Below are 14,636 nucleotides of genomic sequence, written 5' to 3' on the forward strand. Positions count from 1 at the left end.
TCGTGTTGGACTATTTAGAAGAGATTTTTAGCGTGAGTTTGGAACTTTTTTTTTTACAATCTTCGTCATAGTGAAACTTGCCGTTGTAGAAGACTGGACATAATCCTAAGTTTAGGACGAACTGATATATTGTTTGTGTCGTTCTTTTTCCCTTCTCTTAATTATTTTGGTAATTTTATGATTGTAACTCTTATTAGTTCTAACCTATGAAGTGAAATTTCAGATATAATTTAGTTTACGCATTTATTTATATCTTAGTATAAATTTCTAACATATACATACTAAATTATGTTACTTGAGCTATACTCCAATTGGTGTGATTCATTGACTTGAGCGTTTTGCTTGTGGAAGGTATAGTCATGTTTAATGTTTAATATACTATTTGTGATATATGAATTGTTTCCTTCCAGCAATATTGTTGTGTTGTTACATAATGTTAGTTTTCTACCAACATCTAATGCAAGATGTCTTCTTTCACTTCTTTCTTCAAAAAAAAAAAAAAAAAAAAAAAAAAGTCTTCTTTCACTTATTTGATGAGCATATTCCTATACAAACAAGTAGGGTTCAATATAGAAGTAAGATTCAAAGTCACAATAATATTAATAGTAAATTAGGTAGCGGAGATTTCAAAATTTGCTATAGATTCCAGTTAAAATAATCAATGATAAAGACAAAGTTAGAGGTAAAACAAGAGAAATTTTCAAACAAAAAAAAAACACTATTTACACAAAATAAAAAAATTTATTTTCTTCAATAGAGGGTTTATTAGTGTTTATGAGCGTCTATCAGTGATAGAAACAGATAGTAGTCTATCATTGATACTATGTGATAAACGCTGATAGACATCTATCAATGTCTATTAGTATTTTTTTTTATTATTTCTGTAAATAATTTGACATTTTTCTATTTGTGAAATTTTTTCTTAAACAAAATTGAAATTTAAAAAAAAAATAAAAATAAAAAATTTGAAAATCTATAAAATGTAGTAGAAAGACTGTGCGACAAATCGTTTTAGTAATTGGGTTTTGAGATGACACGAGAAAGGAAACCCAACAGGCCCAACTGCCAGCCCAATTAAACGATAAAGAAAGGGTCCAAATAGGCCCAAACCCAGCCCAATAAAAAAGGCCCAAAAACCTGGAGGGAGAAATAGAAGCCCAAAGGCTCAATTCGGGTAGGAGCCGAGCTGAGGATAGGCTTGGGGAAGGAGAAGAAGGTCGGTGAAGAGAAATGGAGAAGGGGAAATATCTTGGAAGGGTTAGGTCAGCATCATGGTTCATGTCCTGTGGATCCAAATAACGAAAGGGATTCGTAGAAGAAAGGAGTCAAAAGAGAGGGGGCATAACGGGCATTTATAAATTTTGATATTGCTCTGTAATGGTCAGGAAGCGTTGCGAGAATCGCAGAACCCATCTGACTGGAGTAGATTTTCCCCGTAACATTTTTACCTATCTCAATCCCAATTTCCTCTGTTTTCGCCTCTATTTTCTTCAACCCCAAAACACATCTCTCTTCGTCTTCGAGCTTGCGAGGAGGTAGGTCACAGGATTGAGAACCCCAAAGATCGGACCCTTTTCGTCTTCAGATAAGGAATGGCTTGGAGGCATCTCATAACCCGGGTAGGTTCAATCTTTCGCTTAATACTTTTATCAGATCCTTAATCTTTCTTCATTGCAATCATCTGGGGTGCCGGCGATATGCGTTATTGAACATGATTTTTTTTAATTCTGGGAACCCTAGTTTTCTTCATTTCTGGGATTTTCAGCTTTCTCAATGATTATTGTTGACACGATTTTGCCAGTTTGTTTACGTGTATGGAGGTGTTGTAATTCGTTTTGTTTTGTTTTTAAGATTTGTGTTTTAAGCTCTTTCGGTCCGTGTGGGGTCGTAGGGCAGCAGCTTCCTTTCTTTCATTTCCTCGTTGCTAGCTTCTAGGGTTACCCAACGGGTTCGCGTGGTGGCGAACACTTGTTGGACAATAATTGGATTGTTGATGCTTCTAGCTTCATGATATGTTATTTAGCCTGTTTCTGTAACTCAAGATGTGTTTTATACGCTACAGGTTTCGAGGAATAATTTAGAGCTTGGACAGTTAAGGAATGCGTTGATCAATACGTATTTACCCGTCAATAAGGGCGGAGTGGGTGGTGGAGGTAAGTTTATTTCTGCTTTTGCTCAACAATCTCCGAACGTTTTTGGAGACGTCAAAAAGACTTGTTTTTAATCTATAGATTCAAGCTTTTTTTTTCAATCATTACAACCGGCGTTTGTGGTGGTGATTGTGAAGTCAATTTCGCATTGCTTGAAATAAGTTTATTTGCTTCTTCTCCTCATTGCTATGCAGTATATAAATTCTTGGGGGCTCATAAGAGATATCAATCGAGCTATGTTGGGAACCTAGCTCGAAGAGTGCGGGATGCCGATGAGGCCAGTGAAGTTGCTCATCTGAAAGAACTCTTCTGTAGAAATGATCCTGAAGCTGTTATAAAGTTATTTGAAACTCAGCCATCATTGCACCACAATGCTACTGCCCTTTCTGAATATGTTAAAGCATTGGTAAAAGTTGACAGGCTGGATGAGAGTGAACTACTTAAGACATTGCAGAGAGGTGGGCATACTACTTCTGTATAGTTTGTCAAGTCATCAGAAAATTATTTCTGTTTAGTTTTAGCTTTATTATTTCTATCTATTGTTTCCCTTATTGTATTCTATATCTGTTTATATTTTCCAACCTTTCAAAAATTTTACATTTTAGGTTGGTGTTGCGAAAGATTTCATTGTTCTAATGCTGAATGAAACTGCACACACATGTATTTCCTCATCTTTAAAAAGATGCAAATCATGTTCCTGTCTATATTGTGGCAATGACATATGATGAAGGTCTTTAATTAACATGTATTCGACTTCTTTTTGTAGGCATTTCAAGTGCATCTAGGGGAGGAGAAAGCGTTGGTAGCATAGCAGCTTTCAGAAATGTTGGAAAACAATCGCAAGAAGGTATTCTTGGAACTTCTAGTTCTCCTATCCATATGGTGACTACTGAAGGGGGCCACTTTAAGGAGCAGCTCTGGCGTACGATTCGCACTATTGCATTGGCCTTTCTCTTGATCTCTGGTGTAGGAGCGCTCATTGAGGATAGAGGAATTAGCAAAGGTTGGTTTCTCTCTTTGAACGCTGTGTTTTAGAAACATGGATTGAAATCAGGGAAATAATATTTTTTTTAATTGTCTTGACAATATAGGTCTTGGTTTGAATGAAGAAGTGCAACCTAGCATGGAATCTAATACAAAATTCAATGACGTTAAGGGTGTGGATGAAGCCAAGGCAGAGCTTGAAGAAATTGTTCACTACCTTCGAGATCCTAAGGTAAATTTACATCTTCACATTGTTTTTTTTTATGTGTGTCCCCTTGTGCCTGCTTTATCACCAGCTGAGTTCGGTTCTATATTCTATTCCTCAATTAATTTATATCAGTTTCCATCACATGTAGTTAGTTCCTTGATCTGCTCTGTATTCTAGTTTGGGTGGCAATTAATTGGCTAGTTCTTAACTTCTGCAGCAATTAATAATTTATCTTATTGTACTTGATTACCCTGTAGCGATTCACTCGGTTGGGTGGCAAGCTCCCAAAAGGTGTTCTACTTGTTGGTCCACCTGGAACTGGCAAGACAATGTTAGCACGAGCGATTGCTGGAGAAGCGGGGGTACCATTCTTTTCCTGCAGTGGAAGTGAGTTTGAAGAGATGTTTGTTGGTGTTGGAGCTAGAAGAGTGAGGGATTTGTTTTCTGCTGCGAAGAAGCGGTCGCCATGTATTATTTTCATTGATGAGATTGATGCCATTGGAGGAAGCCGAAACCCCAAGGATCAACAGTATATGAAAATGACTCTTAACCAGTTACTTGTTGAACTTGATGGCTTTAAGCAAAATGAAGGAATAATTGTCATTGCAGCAACAAACTTTCCAGAGTCTTTGGACAAGGCATTGGTAAGACCTGGTCGCTTTGATCGCCACATTGTTGTACCTAATCCTGATGTTGAAGGACGAAGGCAAATCCTGGAATCACATATGTCGAAGGTAGAATTCTATTCCTTCTAAACTACTGCTTTGTACCTGTGTATCAGTTTAGTCTGCCAGTGTCAAGTTAAACTGAAATAATAATATAGTTCTATCACATACAATTTTGATGATAAGGTACAATACTCCTGCTTCATGCTGCTTTGTGACTCTGGCCTTTCCCAATATGAGGCTGTGCATTGATTTATATTCACGTCTTAGATGTTATGTGATGATATTTTGACCACAATCTTGAACTTGGCTTATTGTGTGTATTGTGTCATCAGGTAAATTTATGCTATCTGAATTTGTTGATTATTTGAATTTTTAGCTAGGTGTGATCCTCTTATCATCACATATAGTTCTGAACTTGACTGAACTTCTGCCCTCGTCTAGGTGATTTTGAGCTTGGGAACCATATTTTGCTATATTTTTTTGTCTATTTAAATCTTAGCAACTTTTTAGCCTGCTAGGGACCATCCAGTTTTCTAGTTTCAAGTTTTTTAATCTTAGCTAGTTTTTAGCCAGCTGGGGCCATCCAGTTTCCCAGTTCCAAGTTCTCGTCCTGGAACTTTTTGGGACAAGACAATGCCATAACTTTATGGTCAATTATCCTACAGATACCATTTTTATGCTCAATAATTATGGTCAATAATTACCTTTTCAGATATTGAAGGCAGATGATGTTGATATGATGATCATTGCAAGGGGAACTCCTGGTTTTTCTGGTGCTGATCTTGCAAATTTAGTTAATATAGCTGCTTTAAAGGCTGCGATGGATGGTGCTAAAGCAGTGAGCATGGATGATCTAGAATTTGCAAAGGACAAAATTATGATGGGAAGTGAGCGCAAGTCTGCTGTTATTTCTGATGAGTCTCGAAAATTGACTGCATTTCATGAGGGTGGCCATGCCCTTGTGGCAATCCACACTGATGGAGCACTTCCAGTTCACAAGGCCACAATTGTTCCGAGAGGAATGGCTCTTGGCATGGTTGCACAGTTGCCTGATAAGGACGAAACTAGTGTCTCCCGCAAACAGATGCTTGCTCGTCTTGATGTTTGCATGGGAGGACGAGTTGCCGAAGAGCTCATTTTTGGAGAAAATGAAGTAACTTCTGGTGCTTCATCTGATTTGCAGAAAGCAACTTCTCTTGCCAGAGCTATGGTTACCAAGTATGGAATGAGCAAAGAAGTTGGACTTGTCGCCCACAATTACAATGACAATGGGAAAAGCATGAGTACAGAAACAAGGCTTCTTATTGAAAAGGAAGTGAAGAACTTCTTAGAAGCGGCCTACACCAATGCAAAAACAATTCTCACTACCCATAACAAGGAGCTCCATGCCCTTGCGAATGCTTTGCTTGAACAGGAGACACTCTCCGGTAGTCAGATCATGGCTCTTCTTGCACAGGTGAACTCACAGCAGCAACAACAACAACATCAACCATTAGTATCCACACAGAGTAGCTCGCAGTCGAACCCTGTGCCACCCTCAGTACCGAACCCTGCTGCATCGGCAGCCACTGCAGCAGCAGCAGCAGCTGCTGCAGCAACTGCTGCAGCCAAGGCTAAAGGCATTGCACCTGTTGGATCTTAGCAGTATGTTGGTTGCCCTTGCAACTTCGTTTTTATTTTTGATATTCATTGTGAATATAGTAACTTCCTTTGCTGCCTTGTTGCCTCTTTTTTCGGTGATTGTAGCCTGCCACTAGTTTATGTATCACTATGCATCTAATTGTCGATTGCTAGCTGTAGAAGAGGTGAATGCAGAAAGTGTACCGGTTAGAGGAGTTCATCGTCTTTTCTTTATGCTTCTCTTCCATTGTTTCAATACTCAAAAAATAATTTTATTACAATGCATACGTTGAAAGTACTTGTAAGGCCTCCCCATCTCAGGTCATTCTTTGATGATGCCTTTGATTTTTAGGATTTATTCTGCTTAACATCAAAGAATGGAGCATAGTTTTGGAACCATATTCTATCTCTCTGGATGGATGTCCATTTTCCTCAACCTTTGTATGCCATTTATTCTCTCAAAAAGATATTTGTGGGATTGTGCAGAATGATCACTTTTGTCCATGTTTGGGAGGAACTGTGTAAAAGGGTTAGTCTGTGGGAGTCATACTACAAAGTATATATTTTACTTTTTAAAAAACTAGAAGTTTTTTATATATTGTTTGGTAATTATTTCATCTTTTGTTTTTGGTTTTTGAAAATGATTTATTTTTTCTACACTTCTTACAATGATTTGCATCTTTTTTAAGTACATAAGTTGAATTCTTAGCTAAATTTGAATAACAAAAACAATTTTTTAAAAGTTATTTTTTAAGTTCTCAAAATTCGGTTTGGTTTTTAAAGTTATTAATGAAAAGTAAATAACAAAGTAAGAAATTTGAAGGTGAAAGTAATGTTTATAAGTTTAGTTTTAAAAAATAAAAATAAAAAATAAAATGATTACAAGTTTATAAAACATTACTTTCTAGCAATGTCTTTAAAAATCTAATCAAATTTCTTCACGGGAATCTAATTTATTTGTTTTGGAATTTAAGTTACTCTTACCGTAGGAGGGAGTGAGGTAAGCATATATTTGGCAAATAGAAAATTAAAAATGAAATCTTTGTGAAATGGGAGTTTGGTTTTTCTCCTAAAGGTAGTGTTTTTATTAATGTGTTTCTCGAGAAGTTAGTATGAAATGGGAGTTAATTAAATATCAGATCAACCAACATTCTTACCAAAAAATTACTCACACTAGAAAAAATGACGGCCACAAACTTGTTTCTCTCCTTCGTTTTAGGACTAAGAAATAAGGACTTAAAGCCTATTTTAAAAGAATAATTATGCATGGGTTATTACATGAAACAAATATTTATCAAAACTTTTATGCGACTCCATACTTCAAATTTCAAATTTCATCTGCATTTCTCTCCCTTTTACCTAAAAATTTATATAGATGACTAAAAAATTGAGTTCAAAATGACAAATGACTCCGTTTTTTAAAAGAAATGTTAAATGACTTTCTGTCGACGTCATAGATAAGTGAAGTTACAAATTCGTCCTTTCATTTTCTCTTTCATTTTTTTTTCTGGCGCGATTTCCTTTCTTCTCTAGCGAATTTTCACTCTTCTGCTCACTTGACGATCGAGCATGGTCTCCATTCCATGGTTTGGACGATCATCATCCATTCATTACTCAGAGAGATCTGGCCAGAATTGACAACCCTCCTCCAATTTGGCAAAAATCGACGACCCTCCCCCATTTCGTACCTAGAGTTGGCCTAAATCGACGACCCTCCTCCATTCCATTCCTCGGTGAGAGTGCAAGCGAGAGTGAGAGAGTGGGGGGAAGAAGACAACCTATTTTGCGATGACGTGTAGCTCTGCCGTGGACGTTCACAAACGGACCGTCACTAAGAGCATGAGCAAATGAGCTTTTTCACTTGCGCAAGTTTATTTTGGTAATTTCATATGAACCTGATGTCAATAAAAGATCATTTTACATTTTTTGAAAATTTAGATCATTTGACATTTTAGACTCAATTTTTACGTCATTCGTACAAGTTTTTTTCTTTATCTAGAGTGGTATTCAATCGACATAAATATATATATATATATATATATATATTTAATTCAATCAAAAACCAAATAGTGAATCTGAAAAAGTAAAAAGAACAAGGAAAGAAATCGAATTGCGTACCCGCCCTAAGAATTTTTCATTTGGAAAATATAAATTCGTGGCACGGGTTGAAGAATCGGTTTTGATGGAAACCGGTTCAGTTGAAGTTGCAGGTAAAGAATTAAAATTCAACCACCACAGTTCAAGAACAGACTCCATTCATCATCTCATAAGGGCTTTTGAGACAAATCCAAATTTTGAAGGAGAAATTCAGGTTTCCTTTGATATTTTCGTCTATTTCTTCAGTTTCTTTATTCGATCATTGCCTGGAGACCAATCTTGAGATACCCATTACGAGATTCGTGTTCATTGTGCTAATCAAACAAGGTGTTCGATGTGGGTCTTCCAGGAAAAGTGCTGCCGACGAATCCGACGCCTTGTTTGATCTATGCAAGTTAGTATTTGATAGGAACCAATGTTCAATCTATCAACTTAATTGAACGATTCCCGCTTTAATGAAGTTACTTCGTTATCTTGTTGGAAATTTGGAACTAATTATTACCTAGGACAGACTCCAAACTAATTGAACGATGAAGTATTAGCTCCAATAATAAGTATTAGGCTTAAACTTTTCAAGCGTAACATTTTTCATCAAAACAGATTTTATCTTATTTTAACTTTTTCCCATTGTAGTGGCTTCCCAACGCAGAGTAGTGATACAGAATATCCATGGTGAGAAGCTTGTAGGAATCCTGCATGATACTGGGTCAGATGAGCTTGTTATTATCTGCCATGGATTTCGGTCCTCGAAGGTTTTATACATTAGATCGTTTTTATATGGTTTTGAGTCTTTTTTCTTGTGGTATTAATAATTACTATTCGTCTGGTTGGATTCCCATGTTTCATATGTTTTGCTACATTGTGTTTTTAAGTTGTGATTTAGTTTTTGTATTTGACGATAATATGTTAAGAAGGTTGTTGAGTTCAAAGGAATCCATAACATTTCTGAATTTGTCCTCATTGCTCGTTATCCTTTTCTCTTTCGTTTTCGAATGCTTCTCGATGTTGGTTGAGTTGATATTATCAACTGCCATTTGTAGGAAAACATTCCTATGGTGAACCTCGCCACTGCTTTTGAGAAAGAAGGGATCAGTGTTTTCCGCTTTGACTTTGCTGGTAACGGGTAAGATCTTAGGATGGATAATGAATAGGGTATTATAGTTTTGCATGTGGTCAAAATCATTGTCTCTTCACCTTATGATTGGAAATTGGTGGTTGAAGTTTACCAGTATGATTAAAAATAAGGTGCTACTGCAAATGTGAAAAGTTAGCCGAATTTACAATTGTATTCTTATATATCCTACTCTAACGATGTCAGTTTTCCACCATTTTGATTCTTAAAGAATCATGCATATTTGATTTCCTATAATACAGAAGTTGCTAAAAGTTTCTTGCAGAAGTGTATGTCTATATATAGAGTACAAATTGGAGGTGGAGGATTTGAACCATGAACCTTTTGATCCTCAGTGCATACGGATGTCAGTTATATTACTATCAGAGCTTCTCCATGTTTATTTTTCTCATAACTTCTGTGCAAACTCTGCTTTATAGGCCATCAGTTGATCTTTGTTCTCATACATGTTGTGTACTATAATGCCTAATAAATATGTATAACAGGTTTTTGCTATTGAGTGGCAAAAAAATCCTTAAAACATAGGGCAAAGTGCAAAAACTACCCCTAAAGTATGGTGGTAGTTGTAATTATATCCTTAAACTTTCAATTGTAAAAGTTGAGCTCTCAAACTTATACAAGTGCTAAAATTAGACGCTCAACTTACATAATCGTAGAAATTGTAACAATTATACAAGTCTGAGGGTTCAATTTTTATCACTTGGAGGTCCAATTTCTATAAATATTATAAGTTTGAGAGTATAATTGCAACTATCACCATACTTTAGAGGTGGTTTTTGCAACTACCACCATTCTTCAAGGGTGGTTTTTGCAATTTACCTAAAAAAATAAAGGTTTTTGTTATAGTTGGTTTTTATTTTACGTTTTGCTTCTATGGTTTGTTTCAAATTCAGGTTTGGGTCTGTTTCTCTGGCTACTGTGGGCATTAGGAATTATACCATCTGATTCCTAGATTATATTAAGCAGCTTGATTCGAAGAACTAAGTTTTTTAGGAGAAAAACCTTTGCTTCGATATTTTTCGTCTTGCCTGTTAGAAACAAACATTTATCCTCTCAAATTTCTTTCTTGAGGACGCTCTATTTTCTAATAACTAGGGAAACCATGATTGCCATAGAACTTCCCAGTTGCGTACAATTTGCGAAAATCATTCACAATCCGAGCACCAAAACATTTCTTTTTGACCTATATTTGGCAGAGAGAGTGAAGGTTCATTCCAGTATGGCAACTACCGCAGAGAAACTGATGATTTACGTGCTGCTGTTCAACATTTCCATGGAAAGGAACATACAGTGACTTCAATAATTGGACACAGTAAAGGTCTTTATCCTTGCTCATTCTGCAGAAATCAATCTTTATTATAAAGTGCAATTTTGGAGTTCTGAATAATTTATTGAAGACATAAATCAGCACTTTGAAGACATTTCCATGGGAAGGAACATATGGTAGCAAGCCAATTTATTGTATTTTCGTTGCAGGGGGGAATGTAGTTCTCTTGTATGCTTCAAAGTATAGAGACATTCATACGATTGTTAATATATCTGGCCGATTTAACCTTGAAAGAGGGATTGAAGGCCGCTTAGGTAGAGACTTTTTGCAAAGAATTAAGCAAAAAGGATATATTGATATCAAGAATAGAAGAGGTGAGCCATCAAATTCTAGTTTCTATTTCAACAACATCAAGATTTCATAAAATTACGCAAGGTCTTATGCAATCTTCTCCGTTTCTTCTATTTCATGTTTCTGAAATCAGGGAAGTTCGAGTATCGTGTCACTGAAGAAAGTTTAATGGACCGACTAGCTACCGAGGTTCGTGCAGCATGCTTAGCAATTCAGGGTGACTGTAGGTGAGGAGTGTTGCTATTCTGTTTTATTGCTTCTGTTTGAACCATGGCAATGTTCACTTTTCTTTTTCAGGGTTTTGACGGTTCATGGATCAATGGATAAAGTCGTACCAGTTGAAGATGCTCTTGAGTTTTCAAAGTCAATAGTAAATCATGATCTATGCATCATGGAAGGGGCTGATCATGATTATACTTCTCACCAAGATGAATTGGCTTCAGTTGTTGTGAACTTCGTTAAAGCTAATCTTCATCTACACACAGATAAATCCAAGCTGCATCTATGTAGGAAGCCTGATAAAGGTAGTCATTCCCGGTTGTAATAACATTCCTTCAAGATCAACAAGGATACTAAGCACTTTCTTTGCTTCTGAATATTGTAGTTAGATTCTGATGTTGTATACAGATGTTTTCCAAACTTCTAATAATAATTTATGTTAATGATTTATTTGTTGATATCGACATTTTCATGAATATATTTTGATGAAACCCTATGTCAATCTGAAAAAAGAAATATTGACTTGTATTGCTCTACTAGTAAATATAACTTAGTATTCGTCCTGAAGCTCAGTAAGGAAACTCAGATAATACATATGGGGAGCTTTCATTAAGATGTATATACTGCCTACAAAAAGATGGGAGATAGAACTCAGTTTGTAGAACCTGCGAGATATGGCTGCTACATATAAATTAAGTACTTGGCTAGGCAGCAATAGTCCTTGGCTTGACTCCTATTTTTCTCCACGAAACACTTGGCATTATTTGTTTGGTGTCGACACGATCCTTAAACTTGATAGCAAAGTTGAGCACTGAATCAAGAAGAGAATCTGATAGAAGGTGTGGTTTTAGGCCCAACTCTATGAGTTTGGTGTGCTTGGCATTGTAGTAATGTTCCTCTGCCTCTACCCTTGGATTTGGCACAGTTATGGTCTGCACATCTAACCCAAGCTTCTCTCCCGCTTTAGTAACAAGAGCAGCAAGTTCATTGACAGAAAACTGTTCTGTAAATTGATTGAAGACGCGAAACTCTCCTGGTTTTGCTGGATTTGCGATGGCCAGTTCTATGCACTGGACTGTATCTCTTATGTCGAGGTATCCTCGGGTCTGGATACATGATTAAATAAATAAAAAACATAAATTAGTCCAGAAATGATGTTTTAAACGAGCTTGAGTTGATGATAATACTTATGAGGAACTTAGGAATAGATGTGGTAATGTATCAATGACAAATGCTTCAAAGAAAACTCTTCATTGCTGTATGAAAAATAAAACCATAGATGTGGATCCTACCTGACCACCTTTGCCATATACAGTGAGTGGATGACCTACAGCAGCCTGCACACAGAAACGATTCAATGCAGTCCCAAAAATTCCATCATAATCAAACCTATTATACAGTTCTTCATGCATCGCGGTCTCTTCTGTCCGTAATCCATAAACAACCCCTTGATTTAAATCTGTAGCTCTGATCCCCCAAGCCTTGCAAGTAAAAGCTATATTGTGTGAATCATGAACCTTACTTAGATGATAGAAAGAACTTGCTTGCTTCGGGTAAGGCAACGTATCTGTCCTTCCATTATGAGTAATAGTAATGTAACCTTCTTCAATGTCGATATTGGGAGTCCCATATTCACCCATAGTCCCCAGCTTCACCAAATGACAGTCTTCTCTAAACTCCTTAATAGCAAAAAGCACGTTTAGAGTTCCAATCACATTGTTGTGCTGAGTAAAAACAGCTCTCGATCGATCAATCATGGAATATGGAGCAGAGCGTTGCTCACCAAAATGGACAATAGCATCAGGTTCAAATGATTTGAAGGTCTCTGTTAAGAACTCAAAGTCACAAATGTCACCAATGAAGAGTTCAATAGTCTTCCCAGTTATAGATTTCCAGCAGCGAATGCGATTATGGATGGAGGAAATGGGAGTCAATGAGTCAAGACCGAGCTGATGATCAAAGAGACGGCGGACAAGGTTATCAACAATGGCAACCTCATAACCTTTCTTGGAGAGGTGGAGAGCAGTAGCCCAGCCACAGTAACCATCTCCCCCAATGACCATTACTCGCTGTGTCTTAGACAATCCACTTGAGGCATCAAGATATACAGAACTGGATTGAGTGGCTGGGGCTTCCTGGTTGGCTGGAAGTGTGGTTGCTCGGACAATACACTTTCTTGGGAGTCTCTTTTCTTGCCAGACAAGCCTTAGCATTGGTGATTTACATATTTTTGAAGTAAATGACGTAGAAAATGAGGTAAATTTGTCATTTGATGCCTTGAAGTAAGATTTCTTGCTGGAGATCTTCAAACAGCATGAAGTTGAAAGAACGTGTGCCATTTCAACGTGTTCCACACAATATTAATGCTTTTCAACCTGCAGAGACAATACTCTAATCAACTATGTTTCAACTTAGCTGCTACAGTGGTAACTCAGATGGAAGTTAGTATTCATGTTTCTTCAATAAGTCCACATAGACAAAAACATGTGAGAGAATGAAATCCTGGGATACGTGAATAATGTTGAATATGCCTCTAGGAAGCAAAATACATGCCTCTCTACACATGTTGGTTTCCTTTCACTTTTTAGGGGCGAAAAAATAGAAATTTCATAAATTTTCATTTCACTTCTACATATGTTAGTTTCCTCTCTACATATATTAGAACGAGCACCGCATCAAGTAATGCACACTTATAATTATAAAATAACAGAGAAAATACAATCATTTTGTTAAGTTATAGCAAGTCTTGAATGAAAAAACGGTCGTAGTAATTGAGTAAAATGTAAGCAGGGGAGGAGGGCTGAAGTTTGTATATTAGAGGATAAAAGAGATCATTGTAGAGAAGCCTTGCTCGCACATGTCAGTAAATATTCTATAACGTAAATAGCAACCCATTATCTAATCGATGGTGAACAGTCATTATAGCATATGCCAAAGGCCATCTTGCCGGTGGGAGTAACCGATCAATACACATCAACAAAGGGTTTGGTTTCTTTACAGAGAAGGAAAAAAGCACGCGACAATGAGAGAGAGAACGTCTAAATTATGTGTCATTACAAATGCGGAGACAGGTATCCCCACAGCTGCAGAAGCAAAAAGAAAAGTGCTACTTGTTCTTTCTCTATCCTTTAACGATCACAATGATCAAACAACACTCCAACACAACACCAAGTAGAAGAATGAAAGGGGTTTCTTCATCAAACCAGAAAAATGTACCAAAGAAGGTAAATTCGACAGCCTTAGGCTTTTGGGTTCAGCTAAATTCTCCATTTGGGACATTAAGACAAACACCTAAGCTGCATAAATGAAGTATGACGCAAAATGAACATGACCCACAACAGAATGACACGAATACTAAAAAATCAATTCCCGACATTTGAATTTCCAGGCGATCATTTCCAGAAAAGTACATTTGGGGGAATTTGGGCATACCGTAATTCAAGTAGTCGGAAGAAATCTTCAGAAACAGTAAACTAAGGCAGTGAAACTGATCGAGATGCTGATAACAGTGAAGAATTTGGAGTATAAAGGATGGGTACTTGGTTGAGACAGGATTTTTGGTTTGCTATCTTTGAGGAGAAAGAATCCTAATCGTAGCCGAGAGCATATTCGGCTTATCCAAACCTTCGCATATTCGGCTTAATTCTACCATTTCGGTGCTCAATATTTATTTTAGGTTAAATTACGAGTTTACTCTTATCTTTTTAATCCCAAAAATCTTGAGAACTGCTCAATAGATAAATAGATTAAACTTTAAGTTTTAAGGGCACATTTTATAACTAATTGGTTTTTATTTTTTATTTTTAAAAATTATATTTATTTTCTCTCAATTTCTTATAATAACTTCATTTTTCTAAGTAAAAGAATTGAATTATTAACCTAATTCCAAAAATAATAATAGATTACTTTTTTAGCTTTTAAAACTTGACTTAATGATTTA

General features: G+C 36.5%; 3 protein-coding genes across 5 annotated transcripts; 2 read left to right on the forward strand and 1 right to left on the reverse strand.

Annotated features, from left to right (window-relative positions):
• The first annotated feature begins 1,186 nt into the window (after positions 1-1,186).
• On the forward strand, positions 1,187-5,928 carry FTSH4 (FTSH protease 4). The gene is made up of 7 exons (XM_039042148.2): positions 1,187-1,619; positions 2,063-2,153; positions 2,345-2,608; positions 2,917-3,153; positions 3,242-3,366; positions 3,600-4,076; positions 4,723-5,928. Exons 1-7 carry the CDS (start codon positions 1,593-1,595, stop codon positions 5,650-5,652), a joined length of 2,151 nt encoding a protein of 716 aa, XP_038898076.1. The 5' UTR covers positions 1,187-1,592; the 3' UTR covers positions 5,653-5,928.
• A 1,770-nt stretch (positions 5,929-7,698) lies between these two features.
• On the forward strand, positions 7,699-11,154 carry LOC120085882 (uncharacterized). 3 transcript variants are annotated; one of them, XM_039042140.2, is made up of 8 exons: positions 7,699-7,941; positions 8,077-8,121; positions 8,361-8,479; positions 8,768-8,850; positions 10,056-10,177; positions 10,336-10,500; positions 10,611-10,704; positions 10,775-11,154. In XM_039042140.2, coding segments are annotated over exons 2-8 (831 nt in total). In that variant the 5' UTR covers positions 7,699-7,941; positions 8,077-8,120; the 3' UTR covers positions 11,022-11,154. The 3 variants fall into 3 exon arrangements, with proteins under 3 accessions (XP_038898068.1, XP_038898067.1, XP_090173858.1); XM_039042139.2 differs by having other exon boundaries at positions 7,725-7,941; positions 8,055-8,121; XM_090317732.1 differs by having other exon boundaries at positions 7,726-7,941; positions 8,055-8,121; positions 10,611-10,666.
• Positions 11,155-11,194: 40 nt separating this feature from the next.
• On the reverse strand, positions 11,195-14,402 carry SQD1 (sulfoquinovosyldiacylglycerol 1). The gene is made up of 3 exons (XM_039042138.2): positions 14,129-14,402; positions 11,989-13,071; positions 11,195-11,802 (listed from the first exon to the last, which is right to left on the reverse strand). Exons 2-3 carry the CDS (start codon positions 13,033-13,035, stop codon positions 11,401-11,403), a joined length of 1,449 nt encoding a protein of 482 aa, XP_038898066.1. The 5' UTR covers positions 13,036-13,071; positions 14,129-14,402; the 3' UTR covers positions 11,195-11,400.
• Positions 14,403-14,636: the final 234 nt, after the last annotated feature.

The sequence above is a fragment of the Benincasa hispida genome, chromosome 9, assembly GCF_027475165.1.
Source record: "Benincasa hispida cultivar pf3 chromosome 9, pf3_genome.v1.1, whole genome shotgun sequence".
Classification (NCBI taxonomy): domain Eukaryota; kingdom Viridiplantae; phylum Streptophyta; class Magnoliopsida; order Cucurbitales; family Cucurbitaceae; genus Benincasa; species Benincasa hispida.

What these genes read in the sequence shown, in the direction of transcription:
- SQD1 (XM_039042138.2), bottom strand. Translation starts at nt 13,035, where the DNA reads ATGGCACACGTTCTTTCAACTTCATGCTGTTTGAAGATCTCCAGCAAG. An exon ending in TATATGGCAAAGGTGGTCAG is followed by an intron (nt 11,803 to 11,988) that starts GTAGGATCCACA and finishes TCATGTATCCAG; the next exon opens with ACCCGAGGATACCTCGACAT.
- FTSH4 (XM_039042148.2), top strand. Translation starts at nt 1,593, where the DNA reads ATGGCTTGGAGGCATCTCATAACCCGG. An exon ending in ACTACCTTCGAGATCCTAAG is followed by an intron (nt 3,367 to 3,599) that starts GTAAATTTACAT and finishes ATTACCCTGTAG; the next exon opens with CGATTCACTCGGTTGGGTGG. An exon ending in TGGAATCACATATGTCGAAG is followed by an intron (nt 4,077 to 4,722) that starts GTAGAATTCTAT and finishes TTACCTTTTCAG; the next exon opens with ATATTGAAGGCAGATGATGT.
- LOC120085882 (XM_039042139.2), top strand. Translation starts at nt 7,813, where the DNA reads ATGGAAACCGGTTCAGTTGAAGTTGCAGGTAAAGAATTAAAATTCAAC. An exon ending in ATGGATTTCGGTCCTCGAAG is followed by an intron (nt 8,480 to 8,767) that starts GTTTTATACATT and finishes TGCCATTTGTAG; the next exon opens with GAAAACATTCCTATGGTGAA. An exon ending in AATAATTGGACACAGTAAAG is followed by an intron (nt 10,178 to 10,335) that starts GTCTTTATCCTT and finishes TTTTCGTTGCAG; the next exon opens with GGGGGAATGTAGTTCTCTTG.